The 27,211-nt window shown below is 41.9% G+C and overlaps 1 protein-coding gene across 2 annotated transcripts in view; it reads right to left on the bottom strand.

Moving 5' to 3' along the window:
* Nucleotides 1-4,730: 4,730 nt before the first annotated feature.
* GRID2 (glutamate ionotropic receptor delta type subunit 2) overlaps nucleotides 4,731-27,211 on the bottom strand; it is a 1,267,968-nt gene continuing 1,245,487 nt past the window's right edge. For both annotated transcript variants that reach the window (XM_054990367.1, XM_054990368.1), the window contains 2 exons: nucleotides 15,160-15,400; nucleotides 4,731-5,153 (listed from right to left, as the gene is read on the bottom strand). In XM_054990367.1, coding sequence (XP_054846342.1) covers nucleotides 4,731-5,153; nucleotides 15,160-15,400 — 664 coding nt within the window. The remainder of the gene's footprint in view (nucleotides 5,154-15,159; nucleotides 15,401-27,211) is intronic.

The raw sequence follows: 27,211 nt of genomic DNA, 5'->3' as shown, positions 1-27,211 counted from the left end.
GGCCAACTGGAAGCCATGCTGGGCAAGAGCCCCATCTGGTCCCATCCACTTTCTGAAAACACTTGGCAGGAATGAGGAAAGGTGTCAGTGGGTATCATGGTGCCTAGAGGCACCACCACGTTGGGGACCCCTGCCTTACACACTGCCTTCTAGATTTAGCTGAAATGGAGAGTGTATTTCCTAGTTGGGCCTTGCCCTGCTCCTCCACCAGATGGCATCTTGTAGGGGAGCCTCAATCTTCCTCTTGGATGACACTCTGTAGTGGGAACCGAGCAGTTCAGTCCTCCTGTACACAAACTCTTGTGCTGAACATGTCTTCCTCTTTAAGAAGCAGCCTGATCTAAGGCTAGTTGAAACCAGAATATTTTGATTGTAGCCAGTTTTGGTCCCTTTGGTTGATGTCAGGGAACAGGCAGCAGGCCCTGGAGCCTGTACATTGGCTGAGCTGCAACACTGCCAGCTGAGAGCTGCTATAGGTTATGCTAACATACAGTATGCTGAGCATGCCTTGTTTTCTCAGATGCTGTGAGCCTCCCACCTGGATAACTAGCATCTGTTCTCCAGTCCGTGAGTTGCCATGGCTCATGGTCAAAGTAAGAACTGCAGGCAGAAGTCTTGATAGAGACTGTGTATTAGGTAGACCATGGGGAGAATGTAACTCTAAATTCTCAAGTTTGGGCAACTTGTAAACACTTGAGTTGAGCTGAGCTTGGCTCTGTTGGGCTCAAACCCTCTGCTTCACTTTAGTTCTCCAGCGTATCAGGCAGAGGTCTTTCCGAGTTCTGCCACCCTTGATCTTTGAAGTTTAAGGGCTTGAATGTGGGACCTTGTGCAAATCGTGGGCTCTTCCTCTGAGTTATGATGTCTTCCACGTAATTCAGCCACTGATTATCATTTTTTCTTCCTTTTTGACATGATGGACTCTTAGGAATGGTGGAATTGCATCCACTGTTGTGCCAAAATTTCATTTCACAAACAAATCACTCAAATTTTTGCTTCTATATTTATAAAACAATTAGAGTGCTGGAGTATTTATATTATATAATTCTTATTCATGAATATTATATAATAATATGATTGGAACTGATAAAGTTTTTCATGGATGCTTTAGCTCAGGCCTCCTCATTCTGATGGGTATAGTGTGGTATATTTATTCACAGCCTCTCTCTGAAGGTACACTGGTGTACCAGTGTGGTATGACTGTTTATTTATAAGTCACCCAATGATTTCATCTTGCCATACGTGCTTCAGAACCATAGTCAGCTGGTATCTTAGGACACTGACTTTTTGAAAATATCGTATCAGTGTTAATATATGCAAGAGAACTGTTTTAAATAAGGGCATACTTAGAAAATGAGAATAAATTGTCTTGCATTCTACTTAATTACGTTTAGCGTTCACTGGAGACAATCCACCATCAGTCTCAGGGAGAAAGGCAGCCTGTAAACAAGGTATATAAAAATTCTCTGGATGTTGCCACTCAAAGTCTTTGGGGAGCTTCTTTCTGCAGAAGCATCATTAAAATAAATGGGAATTACTGTACAACACTTACTCATTTTGACCCTCTTGCAGTAGACAAAAAATTATTCATAGAATAGACCAATAATTCTCATCTATGCAGATAAGCGATATATGTAAGGATTTCAACATGTTAATTCCCAGTCACGATATACAACATGTGCACATTAGGAAGGTGCATAGAAATGTGTCCCCTCATATGAAAGAGAATTTAGGCATTACTAGTAAAAACAAAGGTTTGGATCCTCGGACACTGTTCCCCTTCAACTTACTTCTGGCTGCTGCAAAAGCTTTCCGCCGCTGCAGCACCTGGTTCCCTCGCCACCAGCATTTCCTTGTGTCCAAGACCAGTGTTTTGCAAGGAGACCCTGAGCATGCAGAAATGCTAGTGGTGAAGGTACCAGGTGCCGCAGCAAAGCCTCCTCTGAGGGCATTAATGTCATAGGATCCGAGCCAAAGTTTCCAATCTCGTTTCCCTTATGCTTGCCTAAGATGCCTGGGAGAAAGATGGTTATAATAATTATTCAAAAGAAAGAAAAAAATATTCCTACTTTATCAGGAGGGGATTTGCAGTGGAGAACCAGCATGTGGAAGTAAAGTGCTTAACGTCCCCCTACTAGATGAGTCTCTAATTCAAATTGCTACCTTCAGTTTTACAGTCTCTTCCCCCAACTGACCTCCAAAACCAGAAGGGAGCCTGAATGGGTAAAAATGGCCTTGGGTGAAGAGCATTTTTCAGGGGAGAAATGGGAGGGACTGGAGGGATTGTGCTCTTCATGGCTTCCTGTCGTTTGTCCGCTACCAGTATTTCTGTCTCTCAAACCTAGTATTGTGGCAAATGCATTGCTGGGGTCATGCATATGGCAAGACAACATCAAGTTTTGCCCTTAGGTGGCTCCTGGTGAATGTGCATTATAAATTAATCCCACAGAGCTATGCTTTGTAGCCATGATATCTTATGTGCATTTATGACAGTCTAAATAGGCAGAGAGGCAAGTTTAGAAAACAATTTTTATTAGACAAATTATTTAGACAAATTATACACAGAAAGCTCTGCCACTTGTAACTGAGGCCTCCGAAATGTGTTTTGTATATCATTATAATAGGCAACACATTGAAATAATTGGTTTAATCACTAAAATCACCGCAACATCTGGTATATCCCTATAGCTTGCTGTAAAGAAATTTCTTTCTGTCCTTTTTTGTTTTTTAAAATCAGTTGTGTAGGAGTTCATGAATGTTACAAGGGGAAACAAGTTGTGCATGCTTTTAAACACTTGTACCCTGGAAACAAAATGGCCTTTTGCATGATAAGAAAATTGTTCTGCCTTACACAGTAGACAATATTATGAAGATTTCATACAAAAAACAGTGACAGTACGAGATGCTTTCCCAGAACAGAATTAAGCATCAAAACAGAATAGATCTGAAGAATATATCTTGAAAATTTCTCCTAAAGCAGATCACCTAATTGGTTCCTATATTCAAGTCCTAGCCACAGAATCGAGTTAGGTTAAAATAAGTATTCAAAATAAAATGAAATGAAATAAAAACACAGGATAAGTCGGCTTGCTTTCTACTTAATTGCATTTTAGTTTTTAAGGATTACAACTGAAAGCTCATTTTACAGTTCTAAACAGGTAAGATTGTTAGCTTCGAAATTGCCTTTGTGCCAAAGGAGGCACTGTTTTTATTGTCATCAGTAAACTGTTTATCGTTCTATACAACTGGCACTCACGTCAAAAATACATCTATAATTGAATATGTAATAAAGATTTAAACAATAGCCCATTCTTTTTCTTTTTTTCTATTCTTGGAGTAAGATAGGATTGCAATTAAGGCCACACCGATATTTTGCAACAGCTTCCCCTCCCCAACTCACACCACGCTTGTGATAATGGATAGGATTGATTTTGAAAAAAATAATAAATTGACCTTCCATGATCTGTTTTCCAAGCCCTCAAAAGCTAAAACCAGCTGTCCCTGGATGTGGTTTTTACCTAAAAGTGCTTCCCATTTTCCAAAAGTAATTCAAAAATAAAATGATCAACGTTAACCCTTATACACTGCTGAAAAGCCAATGCAAAAACTTAAAACCAATGAGTTATATCTAGGTACAAACATTACATTGCCCTGGATGTTCTAATTAAAAAGTATAAAATATGCTCTATCAAACAATGCAAATCAGAATAACATTAAAGCGCCCTGCCTTTTCTGTGAGAAAAGACCCCCCGCCCCGTACATCTTTCCAGTATACAACACATTTTTACTAAAGCTTTATTAGACAAATCGCAGTAGCATCGGCTGCCATTTTATAGATATATACATGTGTATATATATACATATACCAAGATATGTATATGTATATATACATATGTATGAGATACTAATTTATTTAACAGAAAAGATTCTGCTGTATGATACAGTTTACTGTACATAAGAAAAAAACCCTTTTAAACACTGTACAATCACATAAAGGTCATATGCACTGTTGCAGTGCAGAAGTAGAGCTAACTGTAGTCTTTACTGGCATAGCAATGGCTTCTTGAAATCCTACAAAAATTGCATTCTCATATAGGTGGCCTGAATGGTCTCTCCCTTCTCTTTCTCCTTTCTCTCCTTTTGTTTTTCTGTAAAAGCCGCACGGTTTGCCTTTGGTCCACAGTTAAAAGGACACACAACAGCTGTGAAGCACTGAATGAATGCAGCAGAACAAAGAGAAAAGGCTGAAGTTATTGCAATTATATCAGACTTCAAGGAGAAATAACCCTATGTCTTTGATGCACGCTCAATGCCCATTTCCTATACTTCAGGTATATGAAATGAGTTTTAACAGAACTTTCATGGAATGGTAGGGTAATTTTTGAATTGTGGCTCAGGTTACATTCCCTAAATCACTCACTTCAGAGCAATCTCCCTGACCATAATAAGTTGGTTTCAATGTTGGGGCCATAGTACATTCTAGAGAACCCTTAGTCACAGCATTTCAACCAATGGAATTACTCAAGAGAAGCTGGGTTGAAAATCATGGCCTCAAGTAGTGTCAGAGAAAATGCAAGAAAGAGGAGGGGGAGAGGAAGGATAGTGAGTTGTTTCTAATACTCCTGATTTCTTTTTTAAAAAGTTACATCCATGTTAGTCCCACAATATCACAGCTGCTCCTTGTAAAGGGAGTCCTAAAAAGAAATAGTGACAAAATGTTGTTTGAAACTTTATATGGAGGTGCCTCGGTCTGGGTCGGTACCGATGTTGAGCCCTAAAGTTGGAGTGGGTTGATACGGAATAGAGGACATTGTTTTGATAGGGCTTCTGAAAAAGCCCCCGTTTGGGGCCCTGTGCCTAAAAGGGCCAGTTCGGTGCTCAGGAACGCTGCCAAAAGAGAATCCAGAAGCAGCTTTAGCTGAAAGCGTACGACTAAGAGTCTGGATCTGTTCCGGTATGAAGGTTGTAGTAGTGATATGAGTGTTCCTGAAGTCACTGATTTGCTCCAGGGCTTGGCGTGTCGGTAACGTGTCGATGTCCAGAGGAGTCAAGTCAATGGAGGAGGTGGAAAACTGTTTATGGGGGCTCTCGTCATCTGTGCACAGGCTGTTCACACGTCGATGGAGGTGTTCCAGATCAATTTCCTTGTCATCCTGGAGGAAGAAAACACAAAGAAGAAAAAGACCATTCGCTCACTGTTGTTAGACAAAAAGAAGGAAAGTTCTAATGGAATAATCTGGACTATTCGGATAACGAAAACAAGGCTTGCTCGGTATTTCTAGGCTCAGAGAGGCCCAAACTATCCTTTGCCAAACCATCTGCCAAGTCTGAAGAAAACATACAGACAAATAGCATGTTAATTTACAACCCCCAAGGTAGGATGTAAATATCTGCAATAACTCTTTCAATGCAGGCTGAAACTGAGTGGTTTAGAAGAAATACAGGTGTGCTTTCACCCTTGAAAGCATTCATCTCCTAATGGAGCATCTTAAACTCTTGGCTGTAGATGCTACTGATGGATGCTTAGTTGGTAAGTGGAAATTAGGAGCCAGGATGCTCATGATTCAGAAAATGACACATGGATAACAATTACTTTTGCTTAATGAGGATGGAGTATAGCGTAGGCTTGGAGGACGGTGGAAGAAGGATTGCGGAAGCTTCTGTTTTCTGTCTGTAGAGCACACTACAAGTGTAAATGTGGTGTATTTTGCTGTCTCCTATAACAGAAAGACCAGCATGGCCAAATAAGAGTGAAGGCATCTCTGCCACCTCTCAGCTCACTGTCAGGTCTGAGAAGATTCTTGATAGTGGCTGATTCTGCACACGTTGGATAATGCACTTTCAATGCACTTTATCAATCGTTTGAGGTGGATTTTTTGTTCCGCACATGAAAAAATCCATTCCAAATGATCTATAAAGAGGATTGGAAGTGCATTATCCAACGTGTGCGGAATCAGCCTCCGAGAGGACATGAGTGCGAAGGCTGCCACTGTGGCTGGACATAGCAAGCCCCCCATCACCCTGCGACTCCCATGAGTCCATCATTGGTGGCAGTTAGTGTTCCACAAAAGACAACATATGGCTTTAGAAGAGGACTGTTTGGGTCAGTTATTTATTGGTACTGGACTATTTTTTTAAAATTTTCTTTGAGTATTTGAACTCTGGCAAAACACTTTTGATCAGTATAATTACAACAACCTTTGCAAACAGATCTGGAAAAACTCATTTCAAATTCCTACACGCTGGCAGCGAATTTGGAAATGTTAGTGATAATTCATAGCTGCATATACGTTCAACTTTCAGAGCGTTCAGCTTTCAGTGAGACCAAGTCCTTAAGATTTCCCTGACTCTGATTATGTATTTATTTTTTTAAAAAATGTATCCTGCACTCTCCAGAATTTGCCCAAGGAGGGCAGCGATAGAATTCACTCTAATTAGGCTGTTCTTCTTTGCAGAACACGGAATTCTCAATATGGTTAAGGCAAATACAGGATCACAATTTAACAGCTATAAATTCAAACATTTGGGGTCTTTTCATGAGAAATACCTCTCTATCTCTCTATCAATCTCACTCAATTTGAAATATCCACAAGCAAATGGGCATGTGGAGTGTTTTGACAACATACTTTTACTGTATTTGAGCTTAATGAAAGCTTTTGTATATTAGACTGGTAAAATGTAAATTATAGGTAGATAATTTTGAACAACTGTGGTGTGTGTGTGTGTGGTTACAAGAAGCTTGGTATAAGGACTAGATTACAAACAGATTTGTTCTTCTGGGTGTAAAAAGCTATATCCAAAGAATGGTTATTTATTTTGTTATTGCACCAACATTAAACATCCAGCTTTTTCATAGCGCACTTCCTGGTGTTGGTTTTCTCCAAAGATTATAGAGTGACCAAAATGCTGACATGGATATCAGACATTGTAAGCCAGATGTCAATTATATGCTGGTCTGAAGTAGGGTTGCCAGGTCCCTTACCCTACCGGCGGGATGGAGGGACCTCTTGGACACGCGTTCCCATGGCATTGTGATGATGTCATTGCACAGGGTGCTGTGCTGTCCCAGAAGCACTCCTGCCCTCCACAACAGGCCTATTTCGCCCATTTGGGGCCCAAATCAGCCTGCTGCAGAGTGCAGGAGCACTCTCATGGCAGTGTGACATCATCGCATAGGAGTCTGGAGTGCTCCTATACTTCACAGCAGGCCGATTTAGGGAGTGATATTATTGTGCTCTTGGGAGTGATGTTGTCACACTGCCATGGGAGTGCACCTGGGAGATGTGTTCCCTTGTCTTTCCCCCCTGCCAGCCAGGTTAGTGGTAGTGGAGGCGGAGGGTTGGAGTGGGGGATCCCCTGACCCCACGAGGAGACTGGGATCCCTAGCTGACTGAGACTTAATCCGAATGTACTTATAGGGGTGAGTAGGGAGATGAGGAGATAAATTATCATGGAAAACTAAAAATGGCACCTCCAAATTACCATAACAGAAGTACTTTTTAATGAGTTATTTCCAGTTTACAGCTGTCACTGTGGAATCTGATATGAGCCTGCTCTTCCTCTTAGGGGCCTTTCAACATTATTGGGTCTTTTGAGTAATCAATATGCATTATTTTTGTTTCTTGTATATGATCCACAAGTCTTCCCTCATGGTTCAGTTTATGACTCTGGGCTGAGTAGACGACTGAAGATAGGCAAGGAATAGCAAGTAAAATAAACGGGGAAGAAAACTTTATAAAAGTCTGAGATATGGGAGAGGTTGGGCACTATTGATAGAATAATCAAAAAGAGTCCAGTAGCACCTTTAAGACTAACCAACTTTATTGTAGCTCATGCTACAATAAAGTTGGTTAGTCTTAAAGGTGCTACTGGACTCTTTTTGATTTTGCTACTACAGACTAACACGGCTAACTCCTCTGGATCTATGACTATTCATAGAATAGGAATGGACAAACAAGGGAGATCTGAAGGCTGGGCTGGGGGCCATATGTATTTCCAATATTGGCTTGAATATCGAACTATCCAAATATTTGGCTGCTGATCTCTAATATGATATTAATTCAGATCTAGAGGTGTGTCTGACATGGGTATCAGAAAGTTCTCAGAGCAATCAGGATTTTAGATGGACATTTGAAATTTAGGCCATTTCCATTTCCTGTCTTTATGGGGAAAACTTTTTATAGTATTTATGTGAAATGCTGCATACATGCTCACATGTGCAGCATTTCTTATGTGTGATTTTGTAGCACCTAAGGTTTTTTTAAATGCAATCTGCATATAGTTAAATTGCAAAGATATTTTTCTTACAGCACCTAAGTAATGTGACATGCAGAATTAAAGTATTATTCTTATCCACTACTAGTACATGCTCAATTAAATTCCTTGCAGGGAAAATTTGTTTTAATGTCTACTGGCATGCCTTTGTGGCCAGACTTACAACTTTCAGTCATACCAAGACCTTAAGACTGCCCTGGCTGTGATTATTTATTTATATATTTAAAAGATTTATATCCCAAACGCTCTAGAATCTCTCTAGAATCTGCCCAACTTGGACATCTATTGAATTCACTTGAATGGTATTATGGTTTGCTTAACCTCTCCTTTCATTTTTCAAAACTTCTCCCTAACATTCAATTTCAAAAGCTATAATCAGTGACCAAATGACATGCACAAAAGTCAGCAAAGCAGAAAACTAAATTTAATTGTATATCACATGCATTACATGTGTTTTGTCTTTCTATATTGTATTCATTCCAAATTAATCTTCAAGGTTGCTATGACAGCTCCTTTAGAATCTCGAGCAATCTGAGAAGACCAGTTAAAACTAGAGATTGCTTTATTCTTTGGAACAGCAAAATTCAATTCCAGTATCACTTTAAAGACCAACAAGATTTTCAGGGTATAAACTTTTGAAAGTCAAGGCTCCCTTCATCAGATACTCTCAAAAGGTCATACCCTGAACATCTTGTTGGTTTTTAAAGTGATACTGGATTCAAATCCTGCTGTTCTACGGCAGAGCAACACGGCTACCCGCCTGAAACAACCTTATTCTCTAGTTAATATTTTTCACTGGGTGACTTAAAATGTTATGTTTTTAAAGAAATCTCAAACTCCAGGGTTAAACTGACTTGCACTTGCACCAATACTCCATGTATATAGAGAGCTCAAATGTGTAGTTTTCTCTGTTAATCTCATGAGAAGGATATGTGTCTGTAGATGTATCCATTTCCAGGCAGTGGGTTACTGCTTTGCTGAAATGAATGGAGACTGTTTTGTGGATGGAGGAGCTCCATGTGTAGACTGGGGCTTTTATGTGTGATTTGTCTTCCAGCACCTTTGCTTTGAGTTTCAGACTCTACTTTTGGGTAATCATCTGCCTAGATGAATAGCTACACTTTGTTCTGAATAGCCATACCTGAAAAACAATATGTTAAATCTAGTCAGTACGTTAGCACAGTGGCATAGTTACCGCATTTAAAAGGAAACAAACCACTCTATTGCTCTGTGAGATAACCTGTTTGTATGTAGAAATGACTAAGAGGGTCAAGCTGATACTGACTACATCAATTTCCATTGTCTGTCTGTCTGTCTGTCAGTTGCATCCACTTGCTCAAAATCAGCTCATGCCATATGCAAACAGCTCACAATTGTTGTGCATGTGTGTGTGTTTGGAGGGGGCACATGGCTTAAAATTAGCAATAGAATAAGAGCAATAGAATAAGAGCAAAGCCTAAGTTTGAAAACTTACAACATTTTAAACAATTAGTTGGTCTAAAACACCATTTTTACTTAGACTATATAGATTATCATTGACAAAAGTTTGACTTAAACACTGTATTTGGCCTGAAAATATGCACTGAAGAACTACCTTGTCATTATAGAAATTAACATTTTTAATATCTGTGAAATCCATTCATTCTTCTTGGCCACCACTGATGTTTCATCATGTATCATTCAGTGACAGCAGAAATGTGACAGAACTCAGGAGTGATATTGATAGAACTCACAGTATTTCATTCATTGACAGTAAGTGTGACAAGTTTGAGAGATTTGCATTCACGAAGTTGTTCCTATGAGATGGAAAGCAATCATTACAAGCTACAATGCAACAGGTAATAAGAGTAAAAAGTCCAAAGAATAACCTAGTTAATTGGATTAAACTAAATGATAAGAAGTCTGCAATTAGATTGACAGAGTGGATCGGATCCCATGGAAAATCTCCACTGATGGAAGGGACTTCTGTCAGCAAAGTGGGAATTCCTCCCCTCTCCTGTCGCAACCCAAAATGTCCTCCCAAATGCTGCTCCAGGAGACAGGCAATCCACAGGACCAGTTAAAGAGGACCCCCAGGAACAGCACGCGTAGGGGGTCAGACATTTGCAGCAGGCAGGGGGAATCAGTAAAAAAAATGTATTCCCCCACATCCGTAGGAATTTTCTGCTGGGTCCAAGCCAGTGTACCTTCAGTTTTATAGCAAATTAAATACAAGACTTGTGGTATTTTCACAAATGTTGCTAAGGACACAGGTGGAATACCTCACCCGTGAATGTTGTGAGTGAAAGCCAGATACTAGAAGAGAGCCTGTGTAAAATGTTTGCTAGTCAACCATACTTTTTCATTTGATTTATGGCTGTAGGAAATGCAAAAAACTTATTTAAACATCCTATTTGAAGACAGCCGTATATATGATATGGTAAAATAGTTGCTCTGTTGGCCCCAGAGAATAAAAGGAGATCCTGGCATTATATCAAAAACGAAGATCAGCTTGCAGATTGGGCTTTTGATCCTGCTTCTAGTGTTATGTCCAAGGAAGGACTCATGGTGTTCACTTGTAGCGAAATCAGGAGCTCCAGAAGTCAAGTGGAAGCCCCAGAAATCACTGCAGTTGTGATTACAGAGTCCCCATCCAGATCTTGGTTTTAATATAGCATCTGGGTTCACTTTTGATGGCAGTGATTTTAATGACTAAAACGTGGGCATGGAGTTCAGTCAACCCAGCGGTCTTTTGCCCATGGTTTGGAACCCTCAGCTGAGTCACAGATTGTCTCATGCTGGGCTGCCATTTTAGCTGCCTTCTGGAAAGGCCTATTTCACAGAAAGGAGAAGTCACTTAACGGTGCAAAGGATTCTTTCATGGCTCTGGCCGATTTATTATTCACTACATGATTCCTCCCCCTTTTGGTCTTGGCTTTCCTATTTGCAGCTCTGTTGGTCTGTAGCCCATGGTATTAACATTGATAGCAATGAGGTCATCACTCTGGTTTCCCTTCTTCCTGTCGCATCACTTCCTATCATGGGGTTGCAAGCCAGTTTGCAAATGTTGAAAACCACTAAGTTAGCTTGTCGAACTGTTTTTATTTGCCTCTGTAAACATATTTTGAAAGTTTCTTTTATTTAGCTCTGCTTTTATTTCACTCAATTTCTTTCCAATTTGGAATTCTGCAAGTCTCTTCAATGTCACTGTTGAGTCTGTAACATCCCAAAATGATACATTATCTCAGCTGATGTCAGAATGAAAAAGGAAAAAAAAGGAAAAGTTTAGGAGCGATATTCTCCCAAATGCCACCCCATGACCCACTCTTTGACCCCTGAACACATCAAAATGAGACACCACTCACAGGATGGTTTGTGCATAGCTCCATAAAATGACTGTTCCTCTTCTTTCACGCGTGCCTTGATCAACAGTGAAATATTCAACAATGCGGACATTTAAATGATCACCAGGCTTCAGAGTTTACATCCCATTGAGATTAATGGGGACAGGTCACACTTCTCTCAGAGCTATTGTTTAAGGTTGTCTGCAGACACAAGCAGACATGACTGCATGGGTTACTTTGGTTCACATCTGGAAAGTTATCTTCACAACCATAAGGCAATTTTTCAGTACAGAAAAAGAGAGAAGAAGCTTGCATTCTGGTGCACAAGGCAGCCCCTGGATAAGGTGGCTCAATATGACCTCCAATTTGGGGCTCCGGAAGAGCCAATGGATTTCAAGGATAGTCAACATGAATGTTAAGGAGATTAGTTCATAACGTTTGCAGCACTGAACGAACCCTGTGCATTGGATGAAGAGTTTATTCAGCAGATATTTCTACACAAAGTTTCATCTATAAATGAAACTTTGCAGGGTAACCTGAATTCATAGACTCAGTTGCAAGCCTGCAAATCATGTCTTATACCGCCAAGAGAACACTTTACAGGGTCTGTTTGTTTTCCCCCACATTTGAAATGTTTGACATTTGAAGTGTCTAAAGGGCCATTTTTTTCCCTCAGGAAGAAAGTTCTAAGGATGAAATTTGTAAAAAGTTTATTCTAAACAGCAGTCTGATAAATCTGAACTCTAGATTGACAGGTGCTGTCACACATTCCTTTTGTTAACATAGTACAGACACATTTGCTATGATCAGGGCTTTTTTTCTAGGAAAAGAGGTGGTGTAACTCAGTGGTGTAACTCAGGACCACACAATGACGTCACTTTGGATTAGCTGGAACAAGGGGGGGAGTTTTTTAAAGTTTAAATCACCCTCAGCGAAAATGGTCACATGGCTGGTGGCCGCGCCCCCTGATCTCCAGACAGAGGGGAGTTTAGATTGCCCTCTGCACTGCTGGAGCGGCGCGGAGGGCAATCTAAACTTCCCTCTGTCTGGAGATCAGGGGGCGGGGCCACTGGCCATGTGACCATTTTCAAGAGGTGCCAGAACTCCGTTCCACCGCATTCCCACTGAAAAAAAGCCCTGGCTATGATCAATGGCAGCCCTGCCAAAAATGAACAATTCAAAAATTTAGCATCAACACATCAAAACAGGCAAGATAACATGCTTTAAAATGAACACTTTCTGTGCTGTGTAAAACCAAGCATGAATTTACATTGAATTCGCAGATGGTGATGAATTTTGTAACTTTCTCTAAGAGAGAAATAGGTAGATGGGAGATGGCAAAGCAATGAAAGCAAATTAGGGCCGCTTTACACGTATGGGCAAATCTGGGTTTGGCTCCACACGAGAATGAGAGAGGAGCACAGTCAATTGCAGCTCACTGATGTCTGTACGTGTAGCACATCCTGCTTCATCCACATTTTAGGAATATATTTAGAACATCTTAGGTATGCACCCAAGCAGGGCTTTTTTTTCGAGGAAAAGAGGTGGTGGAATTCAGTGGGTTGCCCTCGGAGAAAATGGTCACATGGCTGTTGGCCCCGCCCCCTGATCTCCCGACAGAGGGGAGTTTAGATTGCCCTCTACGCCGCTCCAGCGTGACCATTTTCAAGAGGTTCCAGAACTCCGTTCCACCGCGTTCCAACTGAAAAAAAGCACTGCACCCAAGAAAGTAAAGTGTGAAGTGGCCCTTAACAGCACAGAGGAAATGAAAACATGCAGCAAAGACAGTCACAAATGTGTTTGTTGCCTGGAGAGCCAGTAAACCAGATACTAAGATTTGGATCCAAGTGGCCTGCATTCAAATAACCAATATCCAGTTTGTTATACATGCCAAAGAGGTTTAGAGTTTTTTGAACAATTTGCTTCATGACAAATATCTTTTGAAAATGAGAGGAATTTTTGGAAACAGTTTGTGTGATATGGCGTAGAGGTCGGCTGGTCAACAAATAATCCCACTGTGCAGGCCCATAACATTCTTTGGTTCCTGCCTACCTATAGGGAAAGGCACTGGGGGAAAAAAATCTGTTTTCACTTTAGTTTGCAAGTTTTGTGAATACCATCAACTCTCACTGGCTCTCATAGTTTAAGAGAACATCAGTAGTACACAGCCAAGACATATTTTAAAAGTCTGAGAATGCATACAGAGTTGGCAAGCCTACATCACACTGACTGCAACGGGACTTGTGGTCCACTTAATTTTTTTTATGTATTGTCGAAGGCTTTCACGGCCGGAGAATGATGGTTGTTGTGGGTTTTCCGGGCTGTATTGCCATGGTCTTGGCATTGTAGTTCCTGATCTCTGTCTTTTGGTGCTACACCTCTGAAGATGCCAGCCACAGCTGCTGGCGAAACGTCAGGAACTACAATGCCAAGACCACGGCAATACAGCCCGGAAAACCCACAACAACCATAATTTTTTTTACTCAATTTTTTTTTTTAAATTAAAAAAAAACCCTCATGCAGCACAATAAGGATGCATTCACACACGAGGGAGAATGTTGAAACTAGGGCTATTTTACCAATTAAAACATTTTATGTATTGTCGAAGGCTTTCACGGCCGGAGAACGATGGTTGTTGGGGGTTTTCCGGGCTGTATTGCCGTGGTCTTGGCATTGTAGTTCCTGACGTTTCGCCAGCAGCTGTGGCTGGCATCTTCAGAGGTGTAGCACCAAAAGACAGAGATCTCTCAGTGTCGAGAGAGAGAGATCTCTGAGAGATCTCTGTCTTTTGGTGCTACACCTCTGAAGATGCCAGCCACAGCTGCTGGCGAAACGTCAGGAACTACAATGCCAAGACCACGGCAATACAGCCCGGAAAACCCCCAACAACCATAAAACATTTTAGTTAATTAATGATCTACCTTTTAGCTAATTAATTAGTTATCCGTTTACATTTGCATATGAGCATAGGTAGCTTTTTGAGATGTCAGGGAAGTGTAAGATAATTTACACCTTAACAGACAAAAGTGATCACTCATTGTTGAAAGACCACCTCCAATAGTTTTTTCACCCCTCATTACTCTAATGCAGCAGCATTTAAATAACTTTAAAGTAAGCAAGGATACCTTAGCTTATCAGTACGCTGATTAAAATTTGACCCCACTGATTAATCATCTAAAGCTTTATTGGTTTATTTGCCAATTAAACTGACTGAAAGTTTTAAGTCTTGATTATCATACAGTAGTAGAACATATATCTTGTCAACACTAAGATGCTAATTGCTGATACATTATTAATAATGCTAAATTTTTACCTCTAAAATTCAACAGGGAACAGTAATTAAGAGTAGCCATTATCCTCTGAGCAATTATGGGCGGTTAAGTCCCATTGAAATCAGTGGCGCAAAGTATTAGTAACTCTGTGTTGGATTCTGGCGTGATATCTACTTTTTCTTGAGACAAATATATTCATTTTTCACATTTTGGTGACTAGAGACAGCATTTCAGAAGACACATTTTCCTTCTCACCTCTAATGCTATGATGAAATGGAAGGGTCTCATACCTCTTTTGAAGGAACCCGAGAGCCTTTTCTTTTATTCCACCAAGTTTCCAGCATTGCAATTAAACAGGAGAGCACAATCCCAGCTGCCAGTATGCAAAATACACCCGCAAAGCTCTTAATGTCCAGAGCCCCTCCTTTATACTTGGGGTCCACAGAAGAGTACAGGTCACACTGGCTGTTCTTTGGCCACCACTTGTGCTTCAGGAGGTCCATGTGTCCATTCTGTTGGAGTTCCAGAATCCTTGGGGAGAAACCACAGAATTATGCCGAAGTCTGTCCACCAAGATGCACATATATTTCCAAAGCCCAGACTTTCAGGAGAAAACCCCCAAATTTCCCAGAGGAGATTGTTCTGGCATCTTATTACCTCTGTTAACAGCTGACATGTGATAAATGTTTTAAATGACCAAGATACAAAACTAGCATCTATGCAAAAACTCCTGTCTATGTTGCCCATATTTCCATTTAAGTGTATGAGAATTACTCCTATACAGTAGAATCTATTGCAGTCAGGCACCCCTTCAAATCGTTGGAGCTTAAGCATGTCTTACTCTATGCCAATGCAGTTGGGGCCAGGATGAGTCACTTTAAGTGCCGCATGTATAACTCATCATTGCTAATGACACAGCAGGGAATGGGAGGAAGGTTTATGAGTTACACTGTAGCTCAGAAAACATAAGCAGTGCGATGTGGAAAAACAGGACGCCAACACTATTTAGGAGCCTGTCATTACTCTGATTGCATACGAGGAACACTCTGCAGAGGCACAGACACATTACGCTTTGCTTCCGGCATGACAGACACCCATTGAACTATCCCTGTACCGCAGAACGGTTGCATGTTGATTCATTCCACATGCGGCTGATGGCCATGATGTTGGCTACAGCAGTAATGGTAGGATGTTCTGGGAAGAAAGAGAAGTGGCTTTCCCTGAGCCACTTCATACAATTCCGGCTTCAACAAAGAACTAGCATGGTGGGCATTAGCAGGCTAATTAACACACAACATGGTCCAGCCAGAACCCTTTAAAATCCTGTACCTTAAGATGCTCCCATTGAAATAAGTTGGATGCCAGTGAACTTTAGCTGGTCATGGTTATAGTTTTGTTTCTATTGCTTGAGCTTTTGTTCTAAAGAATCTCACAGTAAAGATTGTCTCCCATGGAGTTCTTCAAAATTACCTTGAGCATCAGGCAGAATAACCATATACCTTGCAACATGTTAAATGGTGTCATTAATAGATTTGCATATCTTGTGTGTGTGCCTCTCATCTGAGACCTAAGCATAGCTACTTTTTCTCTTTTATATTCTTTCAGTTGCATAGTAATTCTTCCATTCTCATTAGTAAATTGATGTTCTGTTTGCCAGTATAATTCTTAATAACATCTTTGAGAACAGAAGATATTTGTGTGTACACTGCTCCAACATTAAGTTTCTGTTTCAAACATAGATAGATTCCTAACCGCATGCCCACAAATAGATTTTAAGGGTTAGTAAAGATCTGTTCCCAGATATCAAAAATATACAGTATTCAGAAATATGAATTTTATAGCTAAGCAGAAATGGAAAGAGGTGATTAAATCCTTCATTTGCAGAAATTATCTATGACAGTAGGATCAAGGTGACTTCTGTCTGTTTTATGAGGGCCAAAAGTCAGACCTTGTACTCTTCATAATCAGTGAATGTCCTGGTAATTTATTCCAGTCATTTAATACGAGGGAATAATATGTGCGCGAGTTTGTGAGCATAGGAGAAATCTACTGCCTAGCTCTGCAGCTGCGCAATCTCCATTAATTTTCAAAGGGTTTTGCATGGGAGAATAATGGAAGATAGTTTGGAGGATAATATTAGTCACTGAAAGCAGAGTTTTAAAAAAGGGTCCTTAGGCAACGTCAACCTTAATTTGACAGCACTTGCTCTTTGCAATTTGTGAACAATCCACAAGGTGGCAGCCTCTGCACAAAAAACAGACAAAATCACTACTCTAAGGTGCCAGAGCTGTAAACCGACCAGGCTTCTTGCCAGGCTGCAAACCATCTTTAAACACAGGGGTTTTAAAGAAATTTTTTATAAAGAGAGTCGGAATAAAATTCCTCAGACTTTGTGACTGTGATAGGCGTCCCCTTCTCAAGCAAGGGACCAGCTGCTTGAACTTTCCAAAGTTTTGTTTTGTTAAGAATGCTGCCCTCCGTAATAAAAGAGGAGGGGAAGTGTGGGAAAATGGCTGCACACTTGAAAAATCCCATCTGAGTGCCTGTCTCTCTCCTGTACAGGTACTTAATACCTATGTGTGGTTGGAGGTGCGGAAGAGCAAAGGCTGAAAGAAGCCTTCCTCTCTCCCTTCTTCTGTTTGATGGTATTGTTGTTATAGTTTTGCTGTTGTTGTGAACTGCTTTGGGTCCCCATTTGGGGAGAAAGGGAAGACATAAATAAACAAATGAAAATGCAATAGCCCATTCAGACTCCAGCAGAAAAGGAGCAGGGCAGAACGACAGAACATAGAGCCAAGCTACAAGTGATGAATGACACTTGCCTGGCAAGTGAACAGACTCACGTGTATTCCTCCCTGTCCACTTGATCAAGTGGAGAGCAAGGGAATGGCAAGTGAACAGGGAGGAATACACGTGAGTCTGTTCACTTGCCAGGCAAGTGTCATTCGTCACTTGTAGCTTGGCTCTTAGTTTTACTGTAAACCCATACACACACTACAGTGAATGTGCATACGATCATACAGTGTATGCATGGTTTTTCTTTGTATGCACATTGAGTAATTCCATGTGCAGACACACTCAAATTTACAAAAACTCTATGATGAACCATACAGTTTTTGTAAATTCTAGAGCATTTAATGTTGCCACTTCTGGTTTTTAACTAGAAGCGACATCAGTCTGCCAGTGCAATAAGTCTGCCCCCCCCCCCAATTTTCCCCAAGGGTTGCTGGTTGTGGGCGCAGAACCTTAGTTCCACACATTGCATAGGCCTGGATATTGCAAAGCTGCTATAGTCAAAGTACAATCGCAACAGGGCCTAGGAATGCTCCAAATGCTCCCCCTCCTCCAAGAATCTTGTCTCTGGGGGCCATCTTGCAATTTAGCTTATAGGGAAAATTCCTGGAGAGAGGGAGGGAAGCTTCTGGAAGCTGGAGTCAAGCAGAGCCAGCAACAGAGTACCTCTGCTAGCATTGTAGGGAGCCAGTCAGTGTCGATGTGTTAACTTGAGTTAGCTGCACGCAAGCAGAGCAAAGGGGAGGCTGGCTTAAGATAAAGTCCACAGGAGCCCTGTTGCTTTAAGAAAGGAAAGGATATAGGAAAGGAGAGATAAGTACTTTAATTAGCTTTCTAACTAGCAAAAAGCACATGTTGTGGGTGGGGGGAGGGAAGAAGGGAGAGAAAATCTAGATGTGACTGCAGTTCACTCTGGGAATCACTGGAAACTCTATGGTTTTATTGCTGGTTGGCAGGGAAGAGGGAAGAGAAACAGCTGCGAGAAGGAAGTCCCTAAGATTAGCAGTCTAGGTAACAAAAGGATAGCAGCAAGGAGAAAGCAGACAGGGGAAAAGGGGAGAGACTAGGGGAAAGCAGACAGAAGGGTTAGGGTTACACATTGCTAGTTCACATTGGTGTGCTTGCTGAAAAGAGATGTTGCATCATCTTTCGCTTCCATCACAATAATAGCTGTCAGCTTACTGAAGGCAGTGGGTGAGCTGTCATGCATTTTTGGTGCTGTTGGCTGGCTATGAACTGACTGTATACTGTGGTTGTTGGGGGTTTTCCGGGCTGTATTGCCGTGGTCTTGGCATTGTAGTTCCTGACGTTTCGCCAGCAGCTGTGGCTGGCATCTTCAGAGGTGTAGCACCAAAAGACTGAGAGATCTCTCAGTGTCACAGTGTGGAAAAGATGTAGGTCATTTGTATCTACTCAGGAGGGGTGGGGTTGAGCTGAGTCATTCTGTAAGAGTTTCCCAGGGTGTGGAATGCTAATGGCGGGAGGCTTCACTGTATCCTGAGGAGGTTCTTTTGCATATGGATTGGTGCTTGATGTGCTAATCTTCTCTGCAGGGCTATTGTCGGGTGTGGAGTGTTTTGTTGGCCTGGTGTTTTTCAGAACTGGAGCCCATGCTCTGTTCATTCTTAAGGTTTCTTCTTTCCTGTTGAAGTTTTGCTTATGCTTGTGAATTTCAATGGCTTCCCTGTGCAGTCTGACAAAGTAGTTGGAAGTGTTGTCCAGTATTTTGGTGTCCTGGAATAAGATACTATGCCCTGTTTGAGTTAGGCTATGTTCAGCCACTGCTGATTTTTCAGGCTGTCCAAGTCTGCAGTGTCTTTCATGTTCTTTCATTCTTGTCTGGATGCTACGCTTTGTGGTCCCGATGTAAACTTGTCCACAGCTGCAGGGTATACGGTATACTCCTGCAGAGGTGAGGGGGTCTCTGCTGTCTTTTGCTGATCGTAGCATCTGTTGTATTTTTCGGGTGGGTCTGAATACTGCTTGAAGGTTATGCTTTTCCATGAGCTTTCCCATCTGATCAGTAATTCCTTTGATATATGGCAAAAACACTTTTCCTGTAGGTGACTGTTTTTCCTTGGTTGTTTGATTCATCCTGGGTTTGATTGCTCTTCGGATTTCATTTCTGGAGTAGCCATTTGCCTGAAGTGCGTGGTTTAGATGATTAATTTCCTCATTGAGAAAGCGCGGCTCACATATCCGTCTTGCACGATCCACTAATGTTTTCATTATGCCTCTTTTCTGTCGGGGGTGGTGATTGGAGTTTTTGTGTAAGTACCGATCAGTGTGAGTTGGTTTCCTGTAGACCTTGTGACCTAACTGAAAGTTTGCTTTGCGGATGACCAAGGTATCCAGGAATGAGAGTTTTCCCTCACTTTCTTTCTCCATTGTGAATTGTATGTTCAGGTGGATGTTGTTGAGATGATTCAAAAACTCCCTCAATTCTTCCTCCCCATGGCTCCAAATGATGAATGTATCATCCACAAACCGGAACCATACACTGGGTTTGTGGGGTGCTGATTCTAGAGCTGTTTTTTCAAAATGTTCCATGTAGAAGTTTGCTATAACTGGGCTGAGTGGGCTCCCCATGGCCACCCCATCCATCTGTTCATAGAATTCGTTGTCCCATTGGAAGTAACTGGTTGTCAGACAATGATGGAATAAGGCTGTTACATCCTCTGGGAAAATCTGATTAATCAGTGCAATAGTGTCTTTTACTGGAACCTTGGTAAACAGGGATACAACATCAAAACTGACAAGTATGTCTTGTGGATTGAGTTTCAGAGAACTGATTTTGTTGATGAAATCTGCTGAATCTTTGATGTAAGACGAGGTTTTCCTGATGTGGTCCTGCAGGAGATCTGCCAGATGTCTAGCTAATTCATATGTCGGTGAACCAATGGCACTCACAATGGGTCGGAGTGGGACTGAATCTTTATGTATTTTGGGGAGTCCATATAGTCTAGGTGGCTGTGCTTCAGTCTTGCATAGTTTTCTGTGCGTGTCGGGATGTAGTGAGGAATTCTTGATCAGCGCATTTGTTAGCCTGGTGATTTTGCAAGTGGGATCTCGTTTTAGTTTTTTGTAGGTGGAGGGGTCCAGGAGTTCCTTAATCTTCTTTTTGTATTCCTCCGTTTTCATGATCACTGTAGCATTGCCTTTATCAGCTAGTAGAATGATGATGTCTGGATCTGCATTGAGGGTCTTGATGGCATTTCTCTCCTTGCGTGTTATATTGCTGGTGGGAAGCTTTGCCTTTCGTAGAATCCTGGCTGTCTCTCCTCTTATTTCCTCAGCTTCCTCTTCAGGTAGATGACGGATGGCAGCTTCTACATTTGCAATGATGTCTTCCACAGGAATTCTGGTGGGGGTGACTGCAAAGGGGGCACAGTATCTTATTCCAGGACACCAAAATACTGGACAACACTTCCAACTACTTTGTCAGACTGCACAGGGAAGCCATTGAAATTCACAAGCATAAGCAAAACTTCAACAGGAAAGAAGAAACCTTAAGAATGAACAGAGCATGGGCTCCAGTTCTGAAAAACACCAGGCCAACAAAACACTCCACACCCGACAATAGCCCTGCAGAGAAGATTAGCACATCAAGCACCAATCCATATGCAAAAGAACCTCCTCAGGATACAGTGAAGCCTCCCGCCATTAGCATTCCACACCCTGGGAAACTCTTACAGAATGACTCAGCTCAACCCCACCCCTCCTGAGTAGATACAAATGACCTACATCTTTTCCACACTGTGACACTGAGAGATCTCTCAGTCTTTTGGTGCTACACCTCTGAAGATGCCAGCCACAGCTGCTGGCGAAACGTCAGGAACTACAATGCCAAGACCACGGCAATACAGCCCAAAAAAACCCCAACAACCATCGTTCTCCGGCCGTGAAAGCCTTCGACATGACTGTATACTGCTGCATTGCTTTTTAGCACTGTAGAGGGAACTCAGCATGCTTGGCTACCAGGCCATTTTAAATTCCCAGTCTGCCCCTGCTTGCCTCACACTTTAAGAACAACAGCATTTATTCTAAAAGCATGCCCTGAAATTCACTGACATACTGAAAAAATAATTCAATATCCATTTACGGTTCACTTTGCAGCATTTCAGAATCTTGCTCTCTATTTATATGTGAACTAATCCATCAGCACTTAATCCTGAGACGACTGATTCAGAGAGATTCCAACTTTCCATAGCCACATAAAACCAGGGATGGCTGAGTCAGGTTCCTATATGTCACTTATTCTAACAGCTTCTGTTTATGGATAACTTTTTGCATACTCCGACAGGTACGATCTCCATGCCTGGGGTGGGGTGTGGGTGTTTTAAAAGAAAATGCCAGGTTCATACGCTCTCCTCCACCTCACATAGGCCAGACACCATTATGCACCTGCAGAATTCATCTGCCCCTTAACTGCAACAAAACCACTGGTACGGGCAGGTATAAAACTGAATCACGCAACATCTTTTACGTAAGGTGTGTGTTTGTGTGCATATGCATGCATGCTAGCTAGCCTCCGGTTCTCTCCACTGCATCCGGAGACTGCACAGTAATACACCTTGTAAATCTATGGTAAGGCCTGAGCTTCTGCACTTAAAAAGCGGTCAATGATTTCTGCACCAGTGCATCAGAATGACTCTGAGCACTGGGAAAAGACTCTGGGTGTTTCAATGCCACAGTATAATGGGCTGAGGCTTCGGTATAAGCAACGGGGATGCTCTCCCGCTGCAAAATAGTGATGTCATGCAAATATTGTTATTGCTTCACTGGTTGACAAGCCAAATAGAGCATAGGACTATACCCTGGAGCCTTCCTGTAGTATAGAAACTGATAGGAGGAGGAGGAGTTGGGCAAGACCTGGTGTGCTTTACCTGTGTATAACTCTAAAGGCATTTTGTCCAGGGAAATCACGTTATCAACAATTAGTGCTATTGTGGATTCTTTCTGTATTTTTTCAATTACAATTGAATTGTATGTAATTATGCCTCGCCTTGTGCATCCTGCCCTGCATGACCCTTTGACTCTGCTGTTTACAACTCCTTTTCTAAACCACGTTGTGCGTGTTTTTGCATATGCCTGCCTAGTGAGAACCCACTACACGCATCTGATGAAGAGAACTCTATTCCACAAAAACTTACGCTAGAACAAAAATTCGCTAGTCTTAAAGGTGCCACAAGATGCTTGTTTTTGTGGCAGCAGACAGAGACAGCTTACTGTCCATCGGAGGCTCTTTCCTTTTTTTGATCCCTGTATTATATATAACTTACTGTTATAGTGCATTGTCAGTATCAAACTGCAGCACAGCAGGGTGGAATTGTTTTGCTTGCCTTACAGTGTGGCTTATCACATTGTAAAAATGCCATGTGCATTATCACCGTTATGTGTCTTTAGGAACGGTGTGCTAATTAATGCTTTCTGAATATTTCAGATGGAAGGTGGTATTAACAGGGATGCAAAGCACTGTTGTGGCAAACAAAGCAGTGACGAGCAGGTGCCACGGCTTTTCTCTTCCTAGTTATACATTCCTGGGAAAGTTCCTAAATGGAACTTTCAGACAGAGCCACAAGTTTTTTGACAAATAGTTTGAGGTGGCATGTAATACTGAATGTACCAGGGTCTCTTAACTGGAAGGCATTTCCTTCAGCTCCGGTCTTTTTGTCATTTAAAACTGAAGGGCTAGAAGTCAAGCTTCTTAAAAATGACATTATGGAAACAATTCTACTCTACATAAATGGTGCTTTCTATGAGAAGTGCATTAGCTCCTTTTTGCAACAGGCTCCAAAAGGGGGAGTGGCTTGTGTTAAGATTTTGGATTTGAACATCTGTTTCCAAAGAGATGCATTCAGACGATCCATTTTCCCCCTAAAGTGAGATGACAGTTGTTACAGTCAAATTCTAAGCAGAGTTAACCCAGTCTAAGCCCATTGATTATAATGGGCTTAGACGGGAGTAACTCTGAATAGGATTTCACTGTTAGTACTGAGAACGAAGTGAAACTAAGTACAGATTCTATCCAAGCAATATGCATGCAACTGGCGGGTAGTTTAAACATGTATCCCCTCTGGATTGGAAGACATGGAAGTCCCAGGTTTCAACCCCCAGCATCTCCAGATTTTAAAAAAAAATCTGATGGTGAAAGATCTCTGCCTGAGACCCTGGACAGCCCCTGCCCGTCCGAGTAGACAGTACTGACCTCGATGGACCTGTGGTCTGATTCAATGTAAGGCATCTTCATGTGGATTCTTCTAAGCTTGGCTTTGATTGGTGCCATTATTCTGTCATTAGATGTTGCTATGTAGCGGCTTGCTGTCACAATGCTTTCTTAAAGCTGATGCCTGAAATAAACTGCACTGATAGCACCACCTACTGGCAGAATACACCATTACAACACAGAAGAAACAGATTTGCTGAGGAAAAAACAGTCTGCAAAACAGATGCTCCTTAAGTCATTATATGTAAAAAAAACAGAGGCCAAATGCCATCAGTTTTGATGGACCAGAATGAGCTTTTTAAAAAAGCAGTCATGGGGAGAAGCCAAAATAATATGAAATAATGGCCAGGAAACAAAAGGACTGCCTCAGTACAAAATCAACAAATTGCCACCAATAGTACCAATAGTATTACCTCTGTTCCTGCTGGAAATGCTTCTCCGATGTATTGCCTCCCCACATACATGTCTCTCTGGTCCAAATCCTGTATTTTGTGTACTATATCACCCTGGTTATTCAGTGTGGCTTACTGAAGTTTGAGGTGCAATCCCAAGCAGTTTACTGAAGTCAATGGGCTTCGGTCTTTGAAACAGTGAAATTCATTATGCACCTTCTGGGTGAAAAAGGAACGCCTGATAATTTTGCTTGAAAAAATAATCACCTGAATGTAGAGTTGCTTTGCATATGGAGTTCCTGCATATATGGATGGTCTCATTCCTTAAAGTCAGGTCCTTCCATTTAAATTAATGCAAAAGAATTAGAAAAAAATCTGACTTTCGTTCTGATAGAAAATGAATCAACTTTACTAAATAGAAATAAAACTGAGGCTTATGTATCAAAGTTATGTTGAAGATTGTATAGCCATGCCTGCTGGTGTCTGGCTAGGCATGAAATCTGGCACCTTATGCAACAGTTCATGAGGTGAGTATTGGGTTTAGTTTTTTAAAAGCAGCTAGCCAATTACATGTGATTGGAGGAAATAATAATAATAAAAATAACAGCAGCAACAACAACTTTCGATTTATATACCGCCCTTCAGGACAACCTGGATCATGGTGGATCGACACTGCTGATACTTTTAGATCTTACAGCAGCGTTCGACATGGTTGATCACAATCTTCTGATCCACCGCCTTGCCCATGTGGGGATTCATGAGACAGCCCTGCAATGGCTGAACTCCTTCCTCTGCAATTGGGGACAGAGGGTGGCACTTGGGGAACAGATGTCCGCTTGCCATTCTTTGGTATGTGGCGTCCCTCAGGGGGTGATTCTTTCCCCGATGCTATTTAATATCTATATGTGCTCCCTTGCCCAGTTACTTCGCTGATTTGGGCTGAGTTGTCACCAGTATGCGGATGACACCCAGCTCTATCTGCTGATGGACAGCCAGTCTGATCTCGCTCCAGATTCCTTGGCCAAGGGTCTTGAGGCTGTGACAGCATGGTTACCTGAACTTGAATACCCTGAAGATGGAGGTTCTATGTCTGGGTCATGGGGCAATCGAGCTGGGGACCCAGCTCCCAACCTTCGATGGGGTACAACTGAAACCTTTGTTGATGGACGAGCCTGGGTGTAACCTTGGATACCACACTTGCAATGGAGGCCCAGGTTGCGACTGTTGCCAAGTCTGCCTTTTCTCATCTTTGACAGGCCAGGCAACTGGCACCCTATCTTTTGCCCCAGGACCTGGCTACAGTAATCCATGCAATGGTCACCTCCAGGCTAGACTACTGGAACTCACTCTATGCTGGGTTGCCCTTGGGCCTGACCCAGAAGTTACAGCTGGTTCCGAATGCAGCAGCATGCGTCCTTACTGGAATGCCAATCGAAGCACACATTCATCCTGTGCTGCACTGGCTCCCAGTGGAGTTCCAGATCCGGTTCAAGGTGTTAACTTTGGTGTTTAAAGCCCTTCATGGACTGGGACCTGAATACCTGCAGGACTGCCTCTTCCATTACGTCCTCTGCAGGGCGTTGCGCTCTGCAGACAAGCAACTCCTGGTGGTCTCCAGCCCGAAGGACATCCATCTGGCCTCGAGCAGAGCCAGGGCTTTTTCTGCCCTGGCCCCTGCCTGGTGGAACGCTCTCTTGCTGGAGATCCGGGCCCTGCAGGAACTGTTACAGTTCCACAGGGCCTGTAAAATGGAGAGGTTCCACTGGGCCTTTGGCTGAGGGCCAACGGGTGTCCCCCTTCTTCCACCTAAGACCACCACTTTTTCTGGGACTGCCCTCGGCCATGTGCTATATCCATATATATATGCCCATGTATGGACTCCCAACTGTTTGTTTAATTAGCCTGCGCCTAGACTATTTTAAATGATTGTTTTAAGATTATTATTGTTTTTATAGTTTTATGATTAACTCATTGTGTTTTATGAATGTTGTGAGCCACCCTGAGCCCATTCATGGGGAGGGTGGGGTATAAATCAAATCAATCAATTAATTAATTAATGACCAGTCAGACCAGTTAACAATGTATGTTATTATTATCCCCACAACAAACACCCTGTGAGGTGGGTGGGGCTGAGACAGCTCCTAGAAGCTGTAACTCACCCAAGGTCACCTAGCTGGCTTCAAGTGGAGGATTGGGGAATCAAACCCGTTTCTCCAGATTAGAGTCCCGTGCTCTTAACCACTACACCAAACTGTTGGTCCAGTTGCTTTGGCTATGTGGAGGTTGCTTCTTTCCTTCACTGACAGCTGCCTTTCTTGCAAACACTTTTATTTTGTTTAACAAAAGATGAAGATGAGTATTGAAGATGAGTATTGGGAGAAGAAATGGAAACTTCCCACAGCCAAGGCAATCAGGTAAGTGTAAAAAATTGACAAAAAGGGGAGGCTTGGTTTTCATGGAAAGCAAATGGAATTTTGAAATGTGCTTCCCCTATTTCGGTTCGGGACGTGTGGAATGCAGGATTTTTCTTCCTCAGACAGATAAATACGTAACATAAAACTATAATGAAGATCAAGCACATTAATATGAGATGAGGTATTCATTATGTTTATTGTGAGAATAAGCCCTGGAGGGAATTCTTAAATGTAATGTTAGTGTAATTCTTTAAACTTGCTTCCTTATTCTGCTGAATGCTTTGTTTTTTAAAGTTTGAAAGACAATGAAGATCTTTTGCATACTTTTATTATGGAACTGGACGATGCTTTGAAGTTATCTTCATTTACTGTCAGCCCAGAGGAAAATTAAAAAACATGAGTGTCCATTTGCCAATCCTAAGTGTTACACCAGCAATTATTCTGAAGAGAACCACATAAATATTCTAAGTTCATTAAGCAGTGTGCTGTTACAGTAAACAGGGAATGATTTCATGAC

The sequence above is a fragment of the Eublepharis macularius genome, chromosome 10 (assembly GCF_028583425.1).
Source record: "Eublepharis macularius isolate TG4126 chromosome 10, MPM_Emac_v1.0, whole genome shotgun sequence".
NCBI classification, from domain to species: domain Eukaryota; kingdom Metazoa; phylum Chordata; class Lepidosauria; order Squamata; family Eublepharidae; genus Eublepharis; species Eublepharis macularius.
This window is presented reverse-complemented; position numbering and strand designations above follow the sequence as displayed.